A 26,556-nucleotide genomic window follows, 5' to 3' on the forward strand; every position below is an offset into this window, starting at 1 on the left:
TGATCTCGGCCAGGCTCTCAAGAAAAGCTCTCCCCTATAGGACGCAGGTAAAAGGGGATTGGCCAACATACACCTCCCTTCAAGCATCACCGAATGCCAGGCTGTGGAACAGCAGGAGGTCAGAGGCAGCTCATCTTTCCACCTTTTTAATGCAGGCGGATTTAAAGAAAACAAGAAAATATATTTTTTTGTCAAGTGAGGAACTAACTGTAAATCTGTTTACATTTCAGATTTTCCTTCAATCATGCCACAGGGGTGGATTCTTTCAGAATATGACAGCCCAGGAACATTAACCACAGCGCATCTGGGTCACGAGGGGATCCAAATTTTAATTTTCAGTAACATTTTATTCTTTGGATTCACTCATGTCTCTCAGCACACAAATGAATGTTTACGATCCATGAGGCTACATCAATCTACATGTTTCAGTCAGTTTTTTTAAAAGAATGATACTATACTGTCTGGCTCCTCTGGAGACAGATCAATCACTGGCTATCTGGTTGATATCCTAGTGTATGGAAATTAGCAGGAGAATAAATCCTGGTTCAAACTGGGACACATTTTCAATTTTCTCTTAGACAGACCGGCATAAACTTAATTTGCCTGCATTAATGTTCGATATATTTCGGTCGGCACAAGAATGAAATCTCGTCTGGCCTTTTCCCATGCAATATCCTGTCTACACTTATTTTTCTCAATGTATTATAAAGATAAAAATGATTTTTATTTGGCTTTTTTGCTCGGAGATTTGAAAATACTGAAACCTGTCTGACCTTCGGGTTTCACTTTTTGAACCTGAATACAAGTCAAAAAAAAAAGGCTGAAATTAGCTGCGAGCAAATATGTCTCTTTTCAGGTCGAAAATTAAAACACAATGGGACAGGATGACCCTTACATTGTGAAACCATAAATGCGTTTATAAAGCATGGGTTTGCACTTTCGCTACACGAGTGCACATAGTAAATCTCCCAATGTTCTCAACCAGCAAAACATATTTCAATAAGACAATTATACAACACTTTACGACAAAACAATGTTGAAAAGGGCAAATCCAATCCTTCAATAAACACTCAAATCAAATGCTAAAAAGAATGGACTACACCGTTAATATTCGAGACAATTTTCTCCCATATTGCCTCATAGTTTGGTGGGGTCAGTGGTGGAGGCTTTCGGAAGGCAATTTCCAGCACCTACATCGGGATCAACGGACTATGGATGTTCAGGTCACTCAACTTTGCTTCTATCTGTAAATTTCCAGTTACTTTCATTGCTTCAAATAATGGCTTTCCTATTGATTTCAGACTTTGGCTATTTTTTTTATATCATTGGAGAACAGGCAGGTTTACAAACAGCAAATCCCATCATTGTGAAAGCAAATGGCCAGTCTTGCTATCAGCCCGCTTTTTAAAAAAAAATCCTGGGAGTTGCAGTTTACTAACTTGTTGAGTATCTTCAGCTGAGAGCCATAGCTGTGGGAAGCCCCATGAACTCCAGCCTTAGGCTTCTCAGAGACGCACAGGCCTCCAAACAAAAATAGCGTGAGAGAACAAAATGTTAATATATTGGTAAATTCAATAATTTTCTTGAATATCTTATGTCTTTATTATGTTGAAACCTTATTTTGAGCACTAAGTTTCTTGGCTTAGTGAAAAAAAGAACATTGGCCAAAAAGTTTCTCAAATAGTACTTGGAATAATTTTATTGGTTTTCCCCACTGCTACTTGCTTTTGGTAGTTGTTGGCTGACTGTCCTTTTTATTGATTGATAACTTATTGAAATTTGTGATTGGTGTTTTTCAAGTGTGATGCTTTAGTTGTGATGAACAGGCAAGATTTATATTTATTTAAGTTTGTTGGGTGGACTGTCTCCTTGTAGATTAAAATATATTTTGCCAGTTCAAATCATAATGCTTGGTCCTGGAAAATGAACTCTCTATCCATTATACAGAGCAACACGGGTTGGATTGTGTTGCAAGGGCACAACACCACAAAGTTCTGGAAACATTAGTAAATCGCTCAAGCTTGGCGGTCATGATATATGATGCCATTTGAACCACGTAATCTGTCACTGTCTTGTGACATCCTATGATCTAGGCACAATCCTGTGTCCCACATACTGTAAATTGGGAAATAGCACCAGCATGGACTCAAAGTGAATATTGCTGAGAAACATTTGAGGAAAATATAAATGCAGTGAATTGAAATTTGTGGTAAATTTAAATGTGAGAATATAGCAGCATTTATTTGACATTGAAAATGACCTGATTTACAGAACGCTGTTCCTGTTTTTAATTAGGAGTAAATGGCGTTTAAATCTACTTGTGTCATTATAATAAAAGTGGTCCTGGGGACAAACCCTTGTCGTTAATGCAGAAAACATGTTGATTGCCACTTGACTACAATGCTGCCATCTGTTGGTCATTATATGCCAATGTTTTTAAAATAAATGAAATTTCCCCCAGATATATCGGAACAAATACTGAAGGTCCTGTTGTCTATATCTATCTGAGAATGTACATATGTCCATGGTAAGAACAATGACGGCTTAGCAAACAGTTTACCGAATTGCAAATTTTGAACGAAGAAACCTTTTTATGTTAATGCCTCCAAACAAACAGGGACTCCCAATCTGCCAAACGAGTTCCCTGTGAGTCCTGCACATAGAATTCTTGAGCCAAGCATATTTGATTACAAAGTTACGGTCCAAGCAGTTCCCTAATTATCTATTTTTCTTTTCCTCAGCATTACACATTTAAGAATCTGATCACTTGTTGTGGAGGGCGTGGATATATTATGGGATGTTTTCTGTTTTTGTTTTGATTAAATTGCAACCTGATTTAATTGGGCCCTGGTTCAAAGATTTTTCCAGGAATATTCTGATCCAAGCACAATCCTGACTGACGTATAACACTTCTTGGCAAAATTGTTGCCTGCTTGACAAGATTTGACTCCAAATGAAAGTCGTCAGTTCCAGAACATGAACACTTAGCACAAGTGTAGCCAGTGCACTGTCTCTCTCCAAAAGAAATGATGAGCTCGCATCAAAGCAGACTAAAGCCATAGCAAGTGTACAGATTGGATTCACCAAGGTGATGCCAGCAATGGAAAAGAATGGTTATGAGGAGAGACTTGATGTGAAACTGTTTCTACTGGAGCAGAGCGGGCTCAAGAGGAGACTTAATAGAGATTTGAAAATTGTGAAGGGTTTTGATAGTGTGATTAGGGAACAATTATTTCCTTAGGCAGGGGAGCCAATGATGAAGAATGGTCAATTTAAAATTGGCACAAAGAAAGTAAAGAGAGAAGCTGGAAGACATTTCTTCACCCATAGCATGTTGGAGCACGGAATGCTTTGTCACAGGAAGTATTTGAAGCAGAAACCATTGCATCTTTTAAGGAAAAGTTGAATAAATACTTGAAGAGACGAAGGCACAGGGCCATGGGGGGAGAGTGGTAATAGTTTTAGATTATATTAGTTGAGAATGAGCACAGACACAATGGGCTGAATGGCCTCCTTCTGTGCTATAAATGTATCTGGTCAACTCATTCGTGATTAGTGCAGCTGCACAGAATGGTGTGCACGAGGAACTGCTTCATCCCTCTTCAGTTCTCTGCAGCCATGGAAGTCAGTCACTGCTGCTGGGTGACTGCGGTAGATAATGAGTATCGTGCAGACATGTTGACGGGTATTTCCAACCCTTAGTGATGTACTGCACGGAATGATTTACAGAAGGATTTCAGGTGACGGGCGGAGATGGGTGTTACAGCATTGCTTTCTGCAGCCATTGACTAGATTGCTCATGATATGTTATATGTTTAAGGTAGTGTTTAAGTGATGGTTACAGTCCAGTCTCTTCTGGAGTGTAGATAGATGCAACAAGCCATCTCAACTTGTCAGCCATGATGGAGTGTGTGTCTATGAAATGAAGTACATTCGATTAAACGTGCTGTGATTGCTGTTCCAGAGTTTAGCTTATCCACCGAGTGCTGAATGGTGTGTGAACAAGGAATTGGGTTTTTCAAGTTACTGAGGAATTATCAGGACAGGAACGTTAGTTCTGAGATAACAGAAACTGTCAGACCTGAGTGCACTTACTGCAAATATTTTAAAATGTTGAACAACTTGGGTGCAGTGACTCTAGAAAGTGATGAAAAACCCGAGGGCTGTGTTTTTTTTCACTCTTGTTTTGCTAAAGCACTACTAATTACTTTTTCTTTCCTTTTTACTTACCCAAATAATTTCTCAAATTGTCCTCTCTCAATTTTTTTGCCTCAAACTCCGATTTATGAGCTGACCTAAGCAGGCCTTGTACGTTAATCAGATAGAGTTGGTTTTCAAAGAGTAAGAATAACCACAGTGTGATAGATTACATGGCGTTAAAGTGCAAATACGCACTTGAGAAATTTGTAGCAATAATGTTACAATCCTTAATTCTTCCTCACGTCCACCGATATAGATCACAGTTAGGAGTACACTGGTTGTTGTACCAGAAAGCCGCTGGCACAAAAGTGGATCCACAACTAAACAAAACCAGTGCATTCAATTAACAGACGCCCAGCAGTGATTATGATCCAAGAACCTATCCTCAGGGTTCAGATTTTTTTTAATTATTCGTTCATGGGATGTGGGCATCGCTGGCAAGGCCAGCATTTATTGCCCATCCCTAATTGCCCTTGAGAAGGTGGTGGTGAACCGCTGCAGTCCGTGATGATAGTTATAAAGTGGTTAAGCTCCATTCTTGTGGTTAATGATACACTTGAACTCACGTTTGGAGCATTCACGCTACAAGTTTAGCATCAGGGCAAGGCTATTTCAGCTTCACACCAACATTAAACTTGTGAAGTGTAATTTGGATGTTGAGGCTTGCATTGACTGTAAGGTGAAGCGGAGCTGGGACAACCTCATTCATGAAGTCAGGCCTTGACTCCAGATTCAGGCTGCATTTACACTATAAGTGTGGGGTCAGTGAGAAGCTGCACCATTTTGCACTGAGCACTACAGTTCTAATATAAGTGCACCCTTAAACATGCTGCAGCTTTAATGGTAAGTCACTGCTGTACTTGATTATTGTCTTGTAATCATTTCCAGGTGTCCATCATTCTTTAAATATTTTGAAAAAGCAGACTGAAGCTAAAGTTAAGAGTGAAGCACCATCTGGTAAGAAGGTTCAGCCACTTTCCTGATACAAAATACCTTCCCTGAAGTGTTGAATCACAGGCCCATTATCTCAGAGTCTGCAGCACTGCTTCTATTTGCCACTACAATTGAATTCCTACTTCCTTCAAACACATTATTTTATAGGATGTAAATTGTGAAAGTAATGGGACTCCTTATGATTGTGACTTCCCTTCATCTGTGGCTCTTAAAGGACGAGGAGTATGATTACTGCTCATAGCACAGTCCTTAAATCGCTGAGATTATAGTCGTAAAATCAAATTTAAATCCTTAGGACACCATACAAAGTTTTTTTTTAAAAAATCATTTTTCATTTGCTTTTTTTCAAAACAAACTGAATATATTTTATACCAAAAGTTGCAAATAACAAAATTAAAATTTAGCAGAAACAAATGTGAGTGTCACCCATCAGTGACATTGTTCTTTTTCCAAAGTATTTTAAATATATCTACTATAATAGAGAGAAAGTCAGATGTCAGGGGTTCTAATTCATTTAGATATTTTAACCTTTTTTTTCTCTGTTAAATTTTTGCTAATAAACTGAACCCATCTAATATTATCCTCTGAAACTCAAAGCCTCTCCAAACTGTCGATCTCCCCTTCCAATCTCACTGTGTTGTTCTCGCTGAAGTTTATACTCAAATTATGTCCTGTATTCGCATCAGGACAATTCAATTCAAATCATATTCTGGTTTCTATTTTGAGGGGAGGGAAATATATTTTGCCCCCATCACTGATGTTAGTGCTGAGAAATTAATTTTTCTATTTTGACACCCAGGGTCAGGATCAGGCACACATGTAAAGATCCCTCTACTGATAGGCCTCAACCTCAGTAGAGGAATCCACTGACCCAAAACAAACAGTGAATATATTTTATAGTAAAAAATGCTAATAGCCAAATTAAGATTTAGCAGAAACAAGCATGAGTGTCACCCATCAGTGACACTCCTTAACATTTTGCTCAATGTAGATCTCACCCTGCACATGAATCTTCAAAACCCACCCTCCAAATCCTCTTCCTTTTCTATTTTAATTAAGGTTCAACCATTTATCTTGTTGTGGAGATGCCGGTGATGGACTGGGGTTGACAATTGTAAACAATTTTACAACACCAAGTTATAGTCCAGCAATTTTATTTTAAATTCACTAGCTTTCGGAGGCTTCCTCCTTCCTCAGGTAAATGTTTACCTGAGGAAGGAGGAAGCCTCCGAAAGCTTGTGAATTTAAAATAAAATTGCTGGACTATAACTTGGTGTTGTAAAATTGTTTACAATTTATCTTGTAACAAAGGTTCATCTTATTCATGCCGTATGCTTTCAATAGAGAACAGCTAACACTGGAGAATGGCAGTAATCTTATCAAAGGGGTTCTGATGTCATTCTGAATGATTACAGTAAAGTTTACGCAGTTTATAAACTGCCACCTCAATCCCAGGATGAGATTACTATGTGACATTTCCAGTTTTCCCCCATCACCTATCGTTATGGCATGTTTTAGTAAAACTGCCAATTTAGTGACACGTGATGCAGAATTACAGGCAGCTTTGTGCTAAAGACTAACAGCTGCTAGGAGCTGGATTAAGGCAGTTCAAGTGCCTTTCACTAAGGACCAGCTTCTACTTATCTACTCATTGTTTTAAAAAAAACCTGTGATCTTGATTTTGTACTTGAGATAGTGTCATGTTCTTGCACTTGGATTCCACACTTCACTAGCTGGCTACTTGATTAATCACCTACCTCACACTTCACACACCATTGCTCAGGATCCACTCTCAACACTTCCATTAATTGCCATGCCACAATGATGTAACTGAAGGGTTCTTTGTTGCTTTCTATATTCATTTTAATAAATCACTGTCCTTTTGGAGGCACAATGAAGACCAGAACTATTCAAGTATATTGTTGTACAGAGTTATTCCCACACCTTTGGCCTCCATACTTCTGGTAACACTCCTTAACATTCTGCTCGATAAATATCTCACACTGTGCATGGATTTTCAGATCCCACCCCCAAATCCTCTTCCTTTTCTACTTTAAGTAAGGTTCAACCATTTATCTCATAACTAAACTTTGTCTTATTCATGCCGTATGTTTTCAATAGAGAACAGCTAACACTGAAGAGTGATTACAAGGCAGTAATCTCATCAAGACATTCTGCTATTCTGAATGGTTAGAGAAAAGCTTACGCAGTTTATAAATCCCAAGCTGATATTACAGTCTTAAAAACACTTACATCTATCCATTCTTTTACGCTATCTACACAAACATATTCTATCTCCAATCTTTACTATTTGTATTTGGGCTGATAGTGGGAGTCACAAAGATATCAATTGCCAAGGCAGTCCTGGTAGTTTATGTGTATAGACATCCACATTAAAGGATTAATGATTACGACGTTTATCGAGTGATAATTATAGTTGATTATTTGAAGGTCTATTACTATTGGAGGAATGTTGCTAGGACACCAAGAAAACCACTTGCTCTTCTTCAAATAGTGTCATGGAGTCTTGCTACCACCTGAACGTAGATGGTGCCTTGCTTTAATATCTCACCTGAAGGACAGCACCTCTGACAATGCAGCACCACCTCAGTACTACACTGGAGTGACAACCTAGATTATATGCTCAAGAGTTGGAGTGGAGTTTAAATGCACAACCTTCTGACTAAGAGGCGAGAGTGCTACCAACTGAGTTAAGCTGACCCTCCTCAGAAAAAAAACTGCTGTGTTTTACAAGTTATGTTGTCCGGAACAGATGAAGAAAGTTGCGCTTGCTCTAGTTTACCAAAGTTTGGATGAATTTGTAACTGTGGAAAAATGAATAACAGCATTTTCAATAAACAGGAAATATTTTGTTGGTAACATCTGCACCTGTGCAAGTGTGTCTGTATTTTATCACTGGTTCTGATGAGGTGCACGCTGCTACACTGTAAACCACCTCTATAGGTTGTTTAACTGCATCACTGGCCTCTGTTTCTAAACTCTGTAAAGGTGTCATATATATGAGTGAGTAGGTATCATATATATATATTATATGAGGGGGTGTTTACATTTTTCTCTACACTATTTTACATTTAATTGAACTTGTTTTTACATGAATCTTTCTAAGAGAAGCTGCACCTACAGGCCTGGACATCCCAGTGCTTCATTTTAAATCAAATGCCCTTTCTAAATAACAAATGGGCTTATGCTGAACATTCTGGTAATAAAGGCTACCCGAGGGTCGTTCAGGAAGATTTAATTCCTTTTACACATAAAAGCAAGTTTAATAAAAGCTGATATATTCTAGCTCTTTAAACATATCCTCAAGGTTTGAATATACTAACTCATTGAGCAAAGCTTGGTATCAATGTTTAGATTATTGCAAAATGTACAGGATGATGGAATAGAAAAAGATTATCCTCACACAATATCTGGTCCTGAGCCTGCTTAAGTGTAGAATGTACTCGCGCCAATGATTAAAACATTCTTACAAACTGCATCTGATTACAGCTTATTATATCCACACTGAAACTCCTATCTCATTGCATGTTACCTGGGCAAACATACAAGTGCAATATGCACTGATGTAAGAGGTTTATTTTGCAGTGAGAATTTGTTTTTTTAAGGAGAAACCAAGGTGAAAGCCCATAAGAGCCTCTCCAACTAATGGAGTAGTATTTAAGTCTTAGGCTTGCCGCGTAAGAGCAACTGCCCTAATAACTCAACAAACTGCAGGTGGGCCAATTTTGAATGTTTCCATATTTACCCAGGCCAGGTCTGGCTGAATTCAGAACTAACTTTTTCATGATTCTTGCTGTGGCCTTCGGTCGCTGGGGCCAGATGGGAACTGCCAACAAGTCCCTCACAAGGGAGCACTCACCCTCACCGCACCCCACCTTACCTGCTCGATCGTTGTGCCCCAGTTCACACCTTCTCTTCCAACTCTGGTCTACTTTGTTTTCCCCTCCCTCCGCTCCACCATGACCTTGCACTCTGGAATCCTCTCTGTACATCCCTCCACCTTACTCCATCTCGCCCAACATTCACAAGTCTTCTCAAAATCTATGGCTTTGACGACAACTTTGGCCACCTCCCCGAACTCTTATCTTAACTCCTGCTCAGTGTCTGTCTGTCTCCCTTTATGTGAAGGTCCTTCTGACATTTTACTCTGTCAAAGGTGATGTATAAGTGCAAGTTGTCATTGCTGTTTGTGACTCTGAGCACAGTCTTTGCTTTTCTTATTCAAAGCTGCCAGCTTCCAATTGTAGGTCTCCATTATCATCTTCCCATCCTCATTTCCAAATACTCCCATGTTTCTGGGTGATGTGGAATGACATGACCATGCTCAAATGTTGAGTCTGAACTCTTCCCACTTCAGTGTTGTGCCTGCACTTACCCCGTCCCTCTCACTTTCTGAAGTTGATCACCAAAAGCACATATATTTATTGTTGAGGTGCAAATGCTATTATATTCATATTTCCATAGAGACTAATTATAGAGTTTTTCAATAATACAGTGTAAATAATTTCCAATACAAAAAACTGGATGTTATTCAACAGGCCAACTCAATCATCACTTACCTTCTCCATCTCCAAATCCTTCCACTTCACAGAAACACCGTCTCCTTATAACTCCCAGTACTCTCTCACAGTGACAGTCTTGCCTTCCAACTCCTCTACCAGATCACAGTTGTCTCCCAGTAACTTGCTCCCTCCAGTTCAAGGCGGTACTCTCCTGCTCTAACATCCACAGCTCACAGAAACTTTCCCCTTTCCAGCCCCACCAGTTTACGAGACACTTTCCCTCAAGTTCACAAAGGCACTGTACCTCCTTGACGTTCTTTTTCCTGCCTGCTTTTGCTGCTTCATTCTAGGATCTGACTCTGTGCTGCAGGCAGGAATTCCTGATTTATTGCAAAACCAAGAATTCCCAGTTGGAGCACAGTCCAGTCCAGTCTGGGAACAAAGCAGGAGTGACGATGCCTGAAATTCAATGCACTGAATCCTTTTGAATAAACATGGATTCAAAATAATAATTTTGTATCGGCAAATGTAAATGTCAATGAGATGACATCACAAATGGTGTTTTACCCTCCTCTGGATATAAACCTTTGTGCGAGATGCTTTACTGCCACAACATTGCATCTATAACCTTTCACAGCTCTCTCAACGCATCTTTTCCTAATGAAAATATCACGCTGGACTCTCACTCTATTTCCAGTCAGTAACTGTTCTGCATTTATAACTGGGAGGTTCTCATGTTCTGATGACAATGCACCTTTAAGGTTCTCCCACTCAAGCTCTTGGTTTTTTTTAGATCAGGCAAACTCCTGATGGTAGGTATACTCCTTTGTGTGTGAATAAGCACAGTTATCACTTCTATCACTTGACCGTACTTTGCTGGATATTTGATGGACATGGTACTTGACTTCATCCCCTCACATTCCAGTCCCTTGCTGAATATGGGCATGTTAGGAATGGGCTGTTCACTTGATCTTGCAATTGTAAATGCTGACTGCTCACAACGGGGGTCCCTTTGGAAATGGGCTTGCTAGGATCACACAATGGGTAAGATTTCTAAAAACATTCTGGCAGCACACCACCTTGACTAAAAAGCTGCTACATTTGTAACTAAGATTTTACAAATGTTAAACTTTGGAAAGATAGTTCAGAAATCTTTAACCTGCTTTGCAATAAAATCAGCTCCTTAGACAAATCACTAGTGAGCACTTAGTCATGACCTAATTATGTTCATATTGAGGCCATGAAATTTGCTGATCTAATTGCAAGTATCATCCAATTATTCTTTTGAAATTAAATCAAGAAGTATATTGGTACTAAATTACACTGGGGTACAGTCACTTCACTGCATTAACAGTTTAAAAATAGATAGCAACTACATTGTCATGCTTGTGTAAGTTCATTCAGTTTGTAAACTGTCCTGAATGTTTGTTATGAATGAAAAGCAGATTCATTTTATAGTGACATTTTCTGGCAGGTTCGATCTCATCAAATGACTTTGCAAACCATTTCCAAAGCCACCTGTTTGGGTGGGCAAGGTTTAGAGAGAAGGCAGTCCTCCTGAATGTTCTTGTTCCTGCAGTTTCACTTGTGACTGCACTCTAAGGATAATTTCTGTAACACTTGCTTCTCCAGTCAGTGCCCTTTGAAGCCCCAGATTGCAAAGCACTCTGAGACTGTTCTTTCACAAGTTGTTGTTCAGTCAGTTACTCAGAAAATATTTTGCAATTGTACCGGTGAGCATCAGATACTGTGGCCTTTAGAGAGTGCAAGTGCACTCTCATATACAGCACCATTGCAGCCATCGTCATTCACCTTGTGCTAATATCTATTTTATAGTTCCACTTGTACGCATAGCTCTTCTCATTCTACTTTCAATAGGAACCTGTACTTTTCTGCTGGGTACATATTGCTGTTCTTCTAAAGGATGACTAACCATCTGGATGACTTTAACAACACATTCAAAGACAATACAGTTATAGGGGATCTGTCGGGTAATGACACTCAGCAGGAATGGTAACTTTTCCTCTCTTTACTTAAACTCCCAGTGCTGGCGATAGGCCAGAGGGAGAGGCAGCAACATTATTTTGTTTTGCTCAAAATTATAGTTTTTAAACTCAATATTTAAAACAAAGAACTGATGGATTCCCATTTGTTGCAGATTGTTGATATTTCATGTTTCAGTGTATGTTTCATTGTCTGTTTCAGTGTTTGTTGCCATTATACGTGCAATAATTACATCATTTAAATATTTACCAAACGCAATGCCAGTGCGTAAAAAGTATTTCGAGTCAGACCACGATTTAACACAAATACTTTAAAAAAAAAGTGGCGTGGTTCATTAATATGCTGGGTTTAAAACCTCTATTATATTCAGACAGCCTTAAAATGAGCATTAAATGGAGACTTGTGCTCTAACTTTTACTGTTTTGAAAATAAGTCCTTCAGGTTTGCAGAACGTGCTAGTTATTTGCTATAAAGGGGAGCAGCAATACTGATATTTACTACTCCTTTTCATGGTTGTACTCAAGTCTCCTGACAACTCCAATAGAAAATCATGCCAGTGTCTGGGGAATCCAGGCCTGCGGGAGTCCCATAAAATAACCTTATACATGTATAGAGTCCTCATTTTCTCTGACGGAAGTGCCATACAGTCCCTGTAGTGCTGTCCGACATCTTAGGCCATTTTGAAGCTTTTTGTCTGGTCACGAGAGTGTGTGTTCTGTCAGAATTTACAAATATATATGACAAGTGACCTCATCAGCAACTATATTGATCCAAATTTAGGTACAGTTGGAAAAACAAATCCTCAAACTATATTATGGAGATTGATTGCTTTAATCTACCAGTAGGTTGAGAGTTTGCTCCCATTCTTGCTCTCACCTGTGCTGTCACAGTGAGGACGCTGTCATGGTGAAGGGCACTTTCATGCATCTCCCAGTGATTAGCTCAAGACCATGATTACTAAGGCCTGGTAGCCGGCCAGCTGATCATCTTCAAGGCTGGGGAGCAGGGATAAGAAAACTTAATTCAAAAGCAGGTAATAAATAATGAAGAGCGATTTAAATATTAATTGGGTTGGGCAAGGAATTAATCTTTTACTATTGTGGGTGGTGGTGAAAGAGTGGGAGAAGTGGAGACGATGGTCATTGTGAAACAGGCTGCTCATCAGTTTTCTGTCTTCGTGAAGATAAATTAGATTTTTTAACGATGCAGATACCCTAAATAGGGATAAGCTCTGAAATAAATTTAGTGTCTGAAGCTATTTAAATTGGGCTAATTTAAGTTATGAAAACCCAGATTTATTCCATTGGGATTCAGACTCCTTTTGAGAAAACGGTGCAGGATATGCGCTTCAAAATGTGTCATTTCTGCTCATGCTGTCCACCATTTTGCTAGTGCAGCAAATGCATGCGTATAGTTCTTTGCAGGCTCCTGGTGTCAACAGCTGAAATAGAACGACTGTTAAGTAGCTGATGATTGATTTTGTTTTTAGTTGTAATTTTACTTTTTATGAAATGTTTTATTGTATAGTCACAATAGCTGATTTTTCTGTCTGTTGCTGGCTCTACATCACATGGCTGTTTTTCCTTGGAGTTCAGTGGATTTGGTCCAAGTGTGTAAGGGACTATCTGCCGGCAGCATCCAACTTTTTTTTTAGTCTAGGGGCGACCTATGGTGTCTCCGGGGCAAAAGAAGAAAAACATTCTAATGTCAAGACTCGCTTGATGCTTATCATTTTAAACCTGTATCCTCTAGCCCTGTGTTCACATTCTGAGTTAAATAGCCTGCATGCATCTACATAACCCTGCACGTTAAAGACCTGAGTCATGTCTTCTCTCCAGCTTTTCTCCAGTGAAAAGTCAAGCTCAGGAAGTTTCTCCTCATAACTTAAAGCTGTAAATCCCAGAATCATCTTTGTCACCCATTTCAGATGTCAAGGCCTTGGAGAGGGTGTGGAGGAGATTTACCAGAATAGTACCAGGGATGAGGCACTTCAGTTATGTGGGGAGGCGAGAGAAGCTGGGATTGTTCTCCTTACAGCAGAGAAGGTTAAGGGGAAATTTAATAGAGGTATTCAAAATTATAAGGGGTTTTGATAGAGTTGATAGGGACAAACTGGTTCCACTGGCAAGAGGGCCGATAGCCAGAGGACGCAGATTTAAGATAATTGGCAAAAAATCCAAGGGCGGAATGAGGAGAAATTTTTTTACACGGCGAGTTGTTACGATCTGGATTGCACTACCTGAAAGGGTGGTGGAAGCAGATTTAATAGTAACTTTCAAAAGGGAATTGGATATATACTTGAAAAGGAGAAAGTTGCAGGGCTATGAGATAAGAGCAAGAGAGTGGGACTAATTGGCTAGCTCTTTACAAAAAACCAGCATAGGCACGATGGGCCGAATGGCATCCTTCTGTGCTGTACGATTCTATGATTTTAAAAAAATCAACAGGTCTAAAAATACACAGGGGTGATATCTGAAAATAGAAGATAGGTTTACTTTTTGAGTATAGACCTTTCGTCAGAACCATTCAATTGAGTGGAATGAGAATATTCCCCTGTTTTAGTCCCCCAAAATATTTTAATCTTTGCTCAGTGGACAACAGTTGTCTGCAGTCTCATTAGACTGATGACCATGTGCCATTAAACCTGACCATCGATGATCTTGCATTGGTTTGTCATAGTGCCAGTAGGTTATGAAATTCATTATTTAGGGGTGTGCTATTCTGAAATGAAGTAAAGGAACAAATCTAAAAAAGGTTTTATTGTTACCACATCATTCATTTTTGACCAAATTTGACAGACTCATCAACTAAATCAGCCTAAATGTGTGTGCACAAGTTAGTTATGCTACGTAATTTATCCTGATTGGTACTGAAGTGAACATTGAGTCCAGAGCCCAGATTGTGATGGATTTACTAATGTGTGAAGCATAAGGGGAAAAAAAAATCTAATTTATAGTAAAAACACGCAGCGACTCACCTCAGCAAAACACTGGCACATTTAATTTTACTGCTGTCTTCGTGTAAAGTCAATATTGATTGGGAGTCAGCAGTAATAATCACATCGACTTTTCTTTCTGATTGTATTTGCAGTTCACTTCTCTTTTGTCTTCAGCCTTCAGCTGCCTGGACCCTAAGCTCTGGAATTCACTCCCTAAACCTCTCCACCTCTCTACCTCTCTCTCCTCCTTTTAAGATGCTCCTTAAAACCTACCTCTGTGACCACCCTGTCCTAATATCTCCTTATGTGGTTCGGTGTCAAATTTTGTTTGATTACGCTTCTGTGAAGCGCCTTGGGATATTTTGCTATGTTAAAGGCACTATGTAAATGCAAGTTGTTGTTGTTTTGTTAATCTCCTCTTTAGTCCAGTGTTTTACAACTGCTTTTTTCTCTCCTTTTCAGGTGGTCTTAGTCTTTGCTCTCAGCATTGGTGCACTTGTAATATACTTCATAGATTCTTCAGAGTAAGTACCGCAATGCTTTTTAACTTTGCTGTTCCATTGGTTTATAGGCAAAAATGTAAATTATTTCTATTTATCGTTTTGTATACATTTTCTTTTGGTGGGATAATTTGTGAACGAATGCTCATGTTTCTAACACATAAATTATTTTTCTGCTGTTCTATATTTTGTGACTTTAAATAATTTACAAATATGAAATCCATCACTTTGGGAGCATTTTTAATGTGTTCTCCTTACCTGGTATCTTAACAGTTAGTCAAGTCTCCTTTTTCCAGGATACGTTGAGATTGCAGTGACAACCGACTAGAGAAAATAAGCTGTTTTCTCACGTAGTTTGTCAATGGGAGGATTACTTTTATTCGTAATAAGTATATGCTTCTTACATTAGCATTGCACTCAAATGGGGGGATTTTTTAAACATAGATACATATTCTGGTCGATAACCAGAGGATACAGATTTAAGATAATTGTCAAAAAAAAGAGGTGAGATGAGGAGAATTTTTTTCACACATCGAGTTGTTATGATCTGGAATGCACTGCCTGAAAGGGTGGTGGAAGTAGATTAAAAAGGGAATTGGATAGATACTTGAAGAGGAAAAAATTGCAAGACTATCAGGAAAGGTCAGGGAATAGGGAGTGGGACTAATTGGATAGCTCTTTCAAAGAGATGGCACAGTCATGATGGATCCAATAGCCTCCTTCTGTGCTGTATAATTCTATGATTCTGTGAGCAAGGCTGCCAATTACTTGAGTTTGCTTGCTTTGGCTGGCAGAGTTTTGTCAGCCCTCTGGATCATTGGATGAAAAACCATGGTACAGCAGGGTGTTCCATCGTGTGGTTGAGCAGGAGAGGGAAAAACTGACTGTCCCAACTTACCTGGTTTGCCCAGCAGGAGGCCCAGTTTTTCAAAGAGCTCTGTTGATCCGGACATAGGGAGACTCATAACCAGGACTGTCCAGTTCTCCTAAATGGAGTTTGATGTGTGGTAGTGAGTGTTTATAATAGAAGAAAATACAGGGATAAGAGGAAACTATACAAATTTTCTAAACACATTGCAACTTTAATTAAGTAACCTGTATTTTGATAAAACTTCAAGTTGGATGGTACAATGTAATTGAAAGTCTTAACGAGTACTCAACTGGTTTCTGGAAGGTTGCTGCCATTGGTTCCGACTGTAAACACTTTTAGAAAATGCAGTAATAAGAAAAGGAACTCATTGGTTGTTTAAGTTTGAGTTTTGATAATTAAAAAAAAAAATAACCCACCTACAACATAGGGCCTCCGAGAGAGAACTAGTGCCTTTTATGATCTGTGTCTCATGCTCCAGCAAGTCCCATAGATGAGGAAAGTTGTTGGATTCTTCTGTGGACATCAACTGCCCAGCTCCTTGTCACAAAGATTCCAATGAAATTGAAAGTAACAAGTGGTTTCACATTAGTACACTAAAACTTTGAAATTAATGCAATGTTTTGTTGTGAGCCAACAACCCAACTTCAAATGAAATTGATGCCGAACTATCTACAGTTGCACACCTGGGATGGGAACCACTGGGGTTTGGTGAACATTTACACCATGTTTTAGATGAAATATTTCAGTCCTTTATTGGAAGATTGCATAGAAAAGGGAATAAATGTCTAGGTTTTTTTCCTTAAATGTTACCGTTTGGAAACACAAAATGCTCTGGGTTTATTGTACTCAACTGAGGCTCTTCAGACCGACCTTATTATGAATCGCATTGGTTACAGATATATGGGAAGAGGAGAGTGCACAAATGTCATTGGTGCTATTTGATTTGACTTTTTCTTTCCTCACGACACAAAACCCTGATTGCTCCTACCTGAAATCATTCATCCCAGCCTGCTGAAGGAAAGACAAAAATGTGAAGTACTTTTCTCATTTGGCTGCTTTGCCCAGCTCTGCTGGGGGTGGGAAGCCTGCCGAAATCTATCTGGTGCTTACTGGCTGGAAAACCAGAGAGCTAATAATGAGTTTTTCCAAGGAAAGCTACAAACTTAACATTTTACTAATGGAACCTGCCATCAAAATAAATTGATCTAATACCAGCTCTTTCTCCCATTCATTTCCTCTTAAAAAAAATTCAAATTATTAGTTCGTCAAGGTAAGATGTGCATGCTCTTGTTTTACTCTATTGTATTAGACACGTTTGCATTGCTGAGGGACGTAGACACGTTAGAGACCGTAGCACTGAGTAGATCTGCTGCTGGAGTGGAGAAGCATGCAGTCCCTCACCCACTTACTTTGGGACAGTCCTACTGAATTTATTAGCACTTCCTTTCTCTTCAGTTAGTTCTTTCCGTTGTATAATTATATTAGCTGTAGCGATTTGCTGATTTGGGAATGCTTTCTGTAGATAGCAAATAGCAATGCATGTACTAGAAATGGCCGCCATTAATCACGTTTTTTTTAGTAGAATGGTTTAATTTTTTGAAAGAATTTATACTACAATTTTTTGATATATTTGTACCTGACACAACTTTGAATAGTTTCAGAATGGTGCTTTGTATGGGATTATTTTATAGGTCAAACGATCACAGGAAATGCAAGAGGCAGGTGTGACAACTGTCTGCCTTGATTTTCTTAAATAGTGGAGGAAGATTCTCTTCTGGCAAATAACCTGACAGGAGTTTCCCCTCTCCGCTTATTTCTTCAGAGATTTTATACTTAACCAGTGATTTGTTGCCTAAGGCTAGCTCTTTAAAATGCTGAAGCAGACATTAGTCCATTCTAGTGTGCAATGTTTCTGTTAGACTGGTAATGATTCATCAGTAGCCTGATCAATATGGGGCTTACAAATGTAAAACTTTCACAACTCACCAATGAGAAGTAATGAAACTCCAGTGAGCTTCAGCTTAAGAACATAAGAAATAGGAGCAAAAGTAGGCCATACAGTCCCTCGAGCTCTGCCATTCAATAAGATCATGGCTGATCTTCAACCTCAACTCCATTTCCCGCCCGATCCCCAAATCCCTTGAATCACTTAGAGTCCAAAAATCTATTGATCTCAGCCTTGAATGTACTCAATGACTGAGCCTCCACAGCCCTCTGGGGTAGAGAATTCCAAAGATTCACAACCCTCTGAGTGAAGAAATTCCTCCTCATCTCAGTCTTAAATGGCCAACCCCTTATCCTGAGACTATGCCCCATAGTTCTTGACCTCCAGACAGGGGAAACAATCTCTCAGCATCTACTCTGTCAAGCCCTCTCAGAATCTTTTATGTTTCAATAAGATCACCTCTCATTCTTCTAGACTCCAGAGAATATAGGCCCATTCTACTCAATCTCTCCTCATAGCACAACCCTCTCATCCCAGGAATCAATCTAGTGAACCTTCGTTGCACTGTCTCTACGGCAAGTACATCCTTCCTTGGGTAAGGAGAGAAAACTGTACACAGTACTCCAGGTGTGGTCTCACCAAAGCCCTGTACAATTGCAGCAAGGCTGCCATACTTACATGTTAACATTCTGTGCTTCGTGTAGTAGGACACACAAATCCCCCTGAACAGCAACATTTAATAGTTTCTCACCATTTAAAAAATATCCTGTTCTTCTATTCTTCCTACAAAAGTGAATAACCTCACATTTCCCCACATTATACTCCATCTGCCACCTTCTTGCCCACTCACTTAACTTGTCTATATCCCTTTGCAGACTCTTTGGGGGTGATTTTAAACCCCAAGAACAGGTGGGTTGGGGACGGGTGGGAATTGAAAATAGTTGTTTTTTGGGTCGCGACCACAACCCAGCTTTATTTCCAGGTTTAACGTCGGCGCAGAAAAGTGCAGGCTTCCCACTGGGAACGCAAAGTCCGAAAATTTTGCGGTTGCGACCCAAAAAAACAACAGTTTTCAGCTCCCACCCGCTCCCAATCCACCCGTTCTTGGGGTTTAAAATCACCCACTTTGTGTCTTCCTCACAGCTTACTTTCCCCACCTAGCCTGTATTGTCAGCAAACTTGGATACACTACATTCTGTCCCTTCATCTAACTCATTAATATAGATTGTTAATAGCTGAGGCCCCAGCACTTATCCTTGTGACACTCCTCTAGTAACAGCCTGCCAAGCTGAAAATGACCAGTTTATTGCTACTCTCTCTTTTCTGTCTGTTAACCAATCCTCTATCCATGTTAATATATTACCCCCAACCCCATGAGCCCTTATCTTGTGTAACAATCTTTCGTGTGGCGCATTACCAAATGCCTTTTGAAAATCCAAATATACGACATCCACTGGTTCCCCTTTATCTACCCTGCTAGTTACATCCTCAAAAATCTCGAATAGATTTGTCAAACACGATTTCCCTTTCATAAAACCATGTTGACTCTGCCTAATCATATTATGATTTTCTTAAGCCCTGTTACCACGTCCTTAATAATGGATTCCAGCATTTTCCCGACGACTGATGTCAGGCTAATTGGCCTGTAGTTCCCTGTTTTCTCTCTCCCTCCTTGAATAGCGGTGTTACATTTGCTACCTTCCAATCCACGGGGACCGTTCTAGAATCTAGGGAATTTTGGAAGATCACAACCAATGCATCCACTATCTCTGCAGCCACCTCTTTTAGAACCCTAGGATGTAGGCCATCAGCTCGAGGTAATTTGTTAGCTTTTAGTCCCATTAATTTCTCCAGGACTTTTTCTTTACTAATATTAATTACTTTAAGTTCCTCACTCTCATTAGACCCTTGGTTCCCCACTATTTCTGGTATGGTTTTTGTATCTTCTACTGTGAAGACAAATACAAAATATTTGTTTGATGTCTCTGCCATTTCCTTATTCCCTATTATAATTTCTCTTGTCTCAACTTCTAATGGACCCACGTTTACTTTGGCTACTCTCTTCCTTTTTATATACTTGTAGAAGCTCTAACAATCTGCTTTTACATTTCTTGTTAGTTTACTCTCATTCTATTTTCTCACTCGTTATCAATTTTTTGGTCATCCTTTGCTGGTTTCTAAAACTCTCCCAATCCTCAGGCTTACTACTCTTCTTGACAACATTATAAGCCTCCTCTTTTAATCTAATACTATCCTCAACTTCTTTAGTTAGCCAAGGATGGATCACTTTTCCCATGGAGTTTTTATTTCTCAATGGAATATATATTCATTGAGAATTATGAAATATTTCTTTAAATGTTTGCCATTGCTTATCTACTGTCATATCTTTTAATCTAATTTCCCAATCTACCTTAGCCAACTCACCCGTCATACCTATGTAATTGGCTTTATTTAAGTTTAAGACTCTAGTTTCGGACTTAAGTATGTCACTTTCCAACTCAATGTGAAATTCTATCAGATTATGATCACTCTTCCCCAGAGTATCCCTTACTGTGAGATTACTAGTTAACCTGTCTCATTACACAAGACAAAATCTAAAATAGCCTCTTCCCTGGTTGGTTCCCTGATGTATTGTTCCAGGAAACTGTCTCGAATGCATTCTATGAACTTGTCCTCCAAACTACTTTTGCCAATTTGATTTACCCAGTCGACATGAAGACTAAACTCCCCCATGATTATTGCATTACCTTTGTTACAAGCTCCTCTTTTTTCTTGATTAATACTCTGTACAACAGTATAACTACAGCCAGGGGCCTATAAACTATTCCCACCGGTGTTTTCTGCCCCTTGTTATTTCTTATCTCCACCCATACTGATTCTACTTCCTGATCTTCCGAGCCGAGATCCTTTTTCACTCCTGTCCTTATGTCATCCTTTATTATCAGGGCTAACCACACACACACACACACACACCCATGTTGGCTGTCGGTACAAAACGTCAAGTACCCTTGAATATTTAGTTTCCAACCTTGGTCACCTTGCAATCACGTCTCATTAATGGCTACTAGATCAAACCCATTTATCTCTATTTGTGCCATTAATTCATTTATCTTGTTATGAATGCTTCGTGCATTCAGATAAAGTGTCTTTAATTTGAACTTTTTACTATTTTTCCCTGATTTGACCTTATTTACTGATGCACTATTACCGTTAAGCTGTCCCTTCCTGTCACACTCTGCTTATCTTTACCCAAACCGCTACACTGCTCTATGGTCTTGACTTTTCCCTTTAGTTGTATAAATTTCCCCTCCCCAGCTTGTATGTTCTTTTTTGGGAATTGACGTCACATTTATTTTCTGCTTAAAATTCTGTTGTCTTGTAAACTTACGAAGAATGAGTTTACCAGAGAGACAGATTGATAAATAGAAGCAGCTAAGATAGTACTGCAATACTATAAATATTGTAAACATATAGCTAAACTTTCCAAAATATCGACTTTCTATGACTTCTGTTCAGCAGCACTGCTCTCCGTCAAAACAGAAGCGACAGCAGAATTGCCCCCTTTACCAAGTGTCATGGTTTCTTTTACCTTTTAAATATATGGGAGTCCAGGTCTCTGAAAGCCTCCAGAACTTGTATAACAACAGGTATCGTCCAGCATCACACACAGCCAAGTGGTTCGCAGGCTATGTCTCTTGATCCAATAGAATCAAAACAAAAATGAAAATCTCACCTTGTATTTTGTGTTTATTGAACACACTGAAAACCGTGTTGATGCTCAATTCCTTCAGTCTGGCAATGGCACCAATAACTCCACCCTCCTCCACCATGTCTCCTCCGTGGCCTGCCTTTACAGTATTATCCTCACATGGTTCCTCACCAACCAGCCACAATGCAGCCAGTGCATTGCCAGCAGTGGTTTCTTGTCCTGCCCACACATGGACAACTCTGCAAGAATTAATCCCTGCCCCTCTCCTTTTTCTGCTTTTACACATTGCCCCTCAGAAGCATTTTCCAAAACTATGGGGTAAATTTGCATTTGTATGCTGATGACACCCAGCGCTATTCTGTGCCAGCTCCCTCAACTCCTTGTGTACTTCTGTACTGTTAAACTGCCTGTCCTGGATAAGCCATAATTTCCTCCACTGGAATATTGGGAAGACTAAAATCATAATTTTAGCTCCTGCAAAAAACACCACATCCATGCTAATGAGTGTATCTCCCTCCTGACTGCTTGATCAGGCCAAAACAGATCGTACAAAATCATAGCATCCTGTTCCCTCCAGAACCGAACTTCAAACCACATATCCCGTCTTTCACCAAGGCCGCTTACTTCCACCTCCACAACATTATCAATCTTGCCTTTATCTCCCTGCCCACCAGCCTCCCGAGCTCCAGGCTCCCATTATTCATAAACTCCAACCAACACTCCAGTGCCCTCATCCTATCCAGCTCTAATTCCCATTCTCAACCCCGTTCTCGCTGAAGTCCACTTTTTTTTCCTGCAGTACATCAAATTCAAAATCTTATCCTTATTTGCAAACCTCTCCACTGCCTCACCTCCACCTACTCTTCTCTAGCCTCACATCCCATGCCCTCTGGTCCTCTGACTTTGGCTTCCTCTGATTTGTGGCCTTCACCGTTCTCGGCCTTATTCTCTGGAACTCCCTCGCTGAACCCAGACATCCTACTCCCTCTCTCCCCAACTTCAAAACCCTCCTCAAAGCCCATCCTTTTTGACCATGCTCTTGGTCATTTCCCCAACTCTTCCAACACTGCTCTGCCTCCGTTTCTTCTCTGTGAATTGCCTCAGGACGTTTATTACATTTCAGATGCTATATAAATGTTGTTCTCGTTGCACACTCACAGATAAGTGAATTTTCTGAAATCTTAAGAAGTCATTGATTTTTTTTTAAAGCTCCTTATTGTTCGAGAATTCGAGGGATAACTTTCCTGAACTGCTTGTTCTACATTTTGAAGTAGATACATTCTGTCCTGAGAATCACATCATCTTTGCCTGGGGTTGGAATGTTGTAATTTGCAACCTATAGTCTAACTTTTCTCTCTAGAAACATGGGTCCAGAATTTGCTGTGAAAATAATGGTGGGGCTAACAGCGCTCACCGTTATTTATGTGCAAATCGGAAAGCAATTTCCAGCGAGCGCACATGCGCAGTTAAACACGGAAATCCGGAAGTTGCTGCCCGAAACGCGCAGCCCCTACATCAGCTTCGTGAGATCGGTATCTCACTGTCTGACTCACCGTTCAAGCACATTGAACGGCGTGAAGTTCCTGTATTTGCATGGTAGGTATGGACTAAACTCGCCACAAAATGTTGGGGCTTGATCATTCCAGCCTAAGCACCCTTTTAACAACATGATAAGTCTTAATTACTGCCCAACAACTTCTCTGGCACTGAAAGTTAACTTTTACATATATGGAGTCTCATTCCTTTAGCTTTTAATCGTTAGAGATTTTTTTTTAAAATGTAAATAATTTTTTTTACTTTCTGTCTCTTTTCTCTCTCTCTCTTAATCCAATCTTTCTTTCCCTCTCTTTCTTTCGCTTTCGGTACTTGATTTGACATTGAATTCACTATTTCTTGCTTACCCTTCCTGGTTTAGACTGCGTTGTTCATTAATGATTCTTCAGTCTAATTGATTAAGGAGCTTGCTTGCCCTGTTCACACAGGTCCCAGATGCCCTGTATAGGGCTTCGCACTGTTTGGATCTCCAACTGAAAGTAACTTCCAGCGCAAAAGCTCATGGAAAGTTTATGGGCAAGGGCAAGTCATTTGTTTAGCGCATTCAGTAAATTCTGGCCCATGATGTCCCTCACGATATATTGGGTGCAGTGCTACAGACAATGAGAGATATTTACAATTTCTTCCTTGTCTTATTAAGTCTGCCTACCAGTTTTTCATTTCTGGTATAATCTATATCCCCCCCACCCCCCAAATTACAGAGGTGGAATGCAGCCATTGGCAAGACAAGGGAATTGTGTTTCTTGGAAATGAGGGACGAGGGATCATCAAGGTCTTCCAGATATTTTGACAATCACCTTCAATGTAAAGATGGTTATTTTTACTGGTATCTGCAGATATGTCACTTTTCGAACACCCCAGTGATCTTAGGATTAATTACTCATATTGGCCTAACCAGAGTCTGTTAGGATGTGAGCGAGTATCAGAATGTTTATGATAATTTGGACTTCACCATAGGTTGGGCTCTGATATCAAAGTAGGTCAAGGTCATTATCAAGATAACCAACAAATCAAATCTCTCCATTACCTTTGGGGTTCCCTGGAGGTTTTCCTGAATCCTGACCAATTAATTGACCTTTAATGCGCTATGTGGAGATAAATTCCATTCATTGAATGCAAGGCAGTGTTTGGAAATACATTACAATCACATGGAGTTTGCTGCCAACACAGTCCGCCTGGAGCCAAAATTCCCAGGATATCGTCCCATCACGGAATGTGTTGTATAATGGATAAATGAGGATCAGGTTCCCTTCTTGGATTTCGCTGCGTGATGAATAGCAGATGATTGTTGATATTTGATGATAATTAGGCAATCTCTACAGCAAAAGGGCACAACCTCAAACTTCAAAAGAGAGACAGTTTAGGTTTAACAGCTTTACACAGAGGGTGGTAAATGTATAGAATGGACTACCTATGGAGGCAATGGGGATGATTGTAGCAACAAATCCAAGAGACAGCTGGATAAGTATTTGGAGAAAAATTTGATATAGCAGTTGGAGAGGTATGGTGGCATATGATATTCCCTAGACACTGGTACCAGCCAGAAGGAACTCAATGGTTTTTTTCCAGTCCTGTACAGAAGCACGTTCCTGTATATTGCGATGCATATCCCATCCTCAGAACAGAATTGTGAGAGTTGGGTTCATTCAGATCCTTGGAAACTATACATTTGGCTTTAGAATTTTTTCCGTCCACTTCTTGCTTATTATTTACTATTCTTCCAATATTAGATGAGTTAGCTGAGCCATTTAAGGCCCAGTAGCTGGTAACTTGTTCCCTCTGAGGAGCTTCCGGTGGAGGAGAGCCAATACTAATTTTACTCTACCTTGGAGATTAAATTGACTGAACTGCACTGGTGTTTGTTATATCTGGCAATATGATAACCAGCATCTACCAGATGTAATGTTGGGCACTGCTTCTTGAAACCTTATTTTTGTATATGTCTAACAATCATTCTCGGAAATTCGGGATACATGTCTTGCCTCTGATTCATACACAGTTGAACATATCAGTGCTGATGGCACTTGTATATATAGGACTTCTATTACAAAATGATAAGTCAACATATTTATTTGCCCATTAGTCTAGCTGAATTTGTAATATTCTCAGGGAATGAACGGAGAACGCTCTTCAGTTTATTTTCTCTTGTTTTATCACATGATCGTCCTTGTCTTCAAAAAGTGGCATAAGAACACTACACTTTACTTTGAGTTAGGCTTTAACAGTCAAACAAATTTATTAATCAGTAAAAGAACAATCAAAAAGCAGTAACATAAGATATAGTTTTAAAGTAGTTGTTGAGTTTAGCTGGCTCCTCATAGTGGAAAGTAACATTGTTTGCAGCTGCTGCGCTAAACTATGATATAAGTAATATTCTTGCATAGTGGTTGTTTCTCCTTCATCACCATCTACAGAAGCTATCTGGCCTGACTATCTCTGTTTGAAGGCTTCAGACAGACTCTGTGATTTGAGTAAGAGGAGTTTCAGAAAACGGACCAAGAGCAAGCAGATTTAAATTTCAAATAACTGCCAATCCAACACATACTTGAACAGATCGCACAAGATGTTTGTATTTGAATTGAATAGCTGGGGCCCTCCTTTCGAAATGAGGTATAAATAAACTGACTAAAGTCTACAATAATTGCATTAAGTTTAAGCTGGGTATGATTTCTGTGAGTGAAGATAGTGTTTAACCCCTTGTGTATTGTGACAGAATTAAAGAAACCAATACTATGCTAAATCTTAGACAACAATATTTAATTTTTGTCACAGTCATAGCTCAGTGTATTACGAGTGGAAGATAAGTTAACTCTAAATCATCACATCTGTTAAAGTGGAGCGATGCATTAAGGTAGAAAAATCAAAGTAGATTTAATGGCAAACTATTTTTTGCTTTATTCACATGTACAGTGTGAAAAAGCCTCATGTTGCATTATGTTATAATGTTTGCTTACTGTCTATTAATAAAGCTTTTGCCTACAATACTGGCCTTTTGGATCTCCAAACAATAAACTACAGTGTGCTTGCAAGAATATCCAGCTTTATGTAGTTCAGTATGAAACCATCACTGTAACCTGTTCATTGTCTAAGTGATCTCATCCACTCGGGGGAAATCTTCTCAGTACAGTAACGAAGAAAGATAGATTAAGTTCTCTCCAATAAAACCAGAACTTACATGGAAATGCACAGCAGGTCACGCAGCATCTGCATGGAAAAAAGCCAGGTGTAACCCTTCTTCAGGCCTGGAAACTGGAAGTTAAGCAAGCCCTTTTGCAGGATGAAAAAGAATAAAGGGGAGGAAATGAGTCAACACAGATTCCAATCACTGAGAGGAGGTTAATGGATTGATTGATCTATA

The 26,556-nt window shown here is 39.5% G+C and overlaps 1 protein-coding gene across 6 annotated transcripts in view; it reads left to right on the top strand.

Moving 5' to 3' along the window:
- kcnma1a (potassium large conductance calcium-activated channel, subfamily M, alpha member 1a) overlaps positions 1–26,556 on the top strand; it is a 692,064-nt gene that overhangs the window by 321,323 nt on the left and 344,185 nt on the right. For all 6 annotated transcript variants that reach the window (XM_067972546.1, XM_067972543.1, XM_067972542.1 and 3 more), the window contains exon 3: positions 15,082–15,143. In XM_067972546.1, coding sequence (XP_067828647.1) covers positions 15,082–15,143 — 62 coding nt within the window. The remainder of the gene's footprint in view (positions 1–15,081; positions 15,144–26,556) is intronic.

This window comes from Heptranchias perlo, chromosome 36 (genome assembly GCF_035084215.1).
Source record: "Heptranchias perlo isolate sHepPer1 chromosome 36, sHepPer1.hap1, whole genome shotgun sequence".
Taxonomy (NCBI): Eukaryota; Metazoa; Chordata; class Chondrichthyes; order Hexanchiformes; family Hexanchidae; genus Heptranchias; species Heptranchias perlo.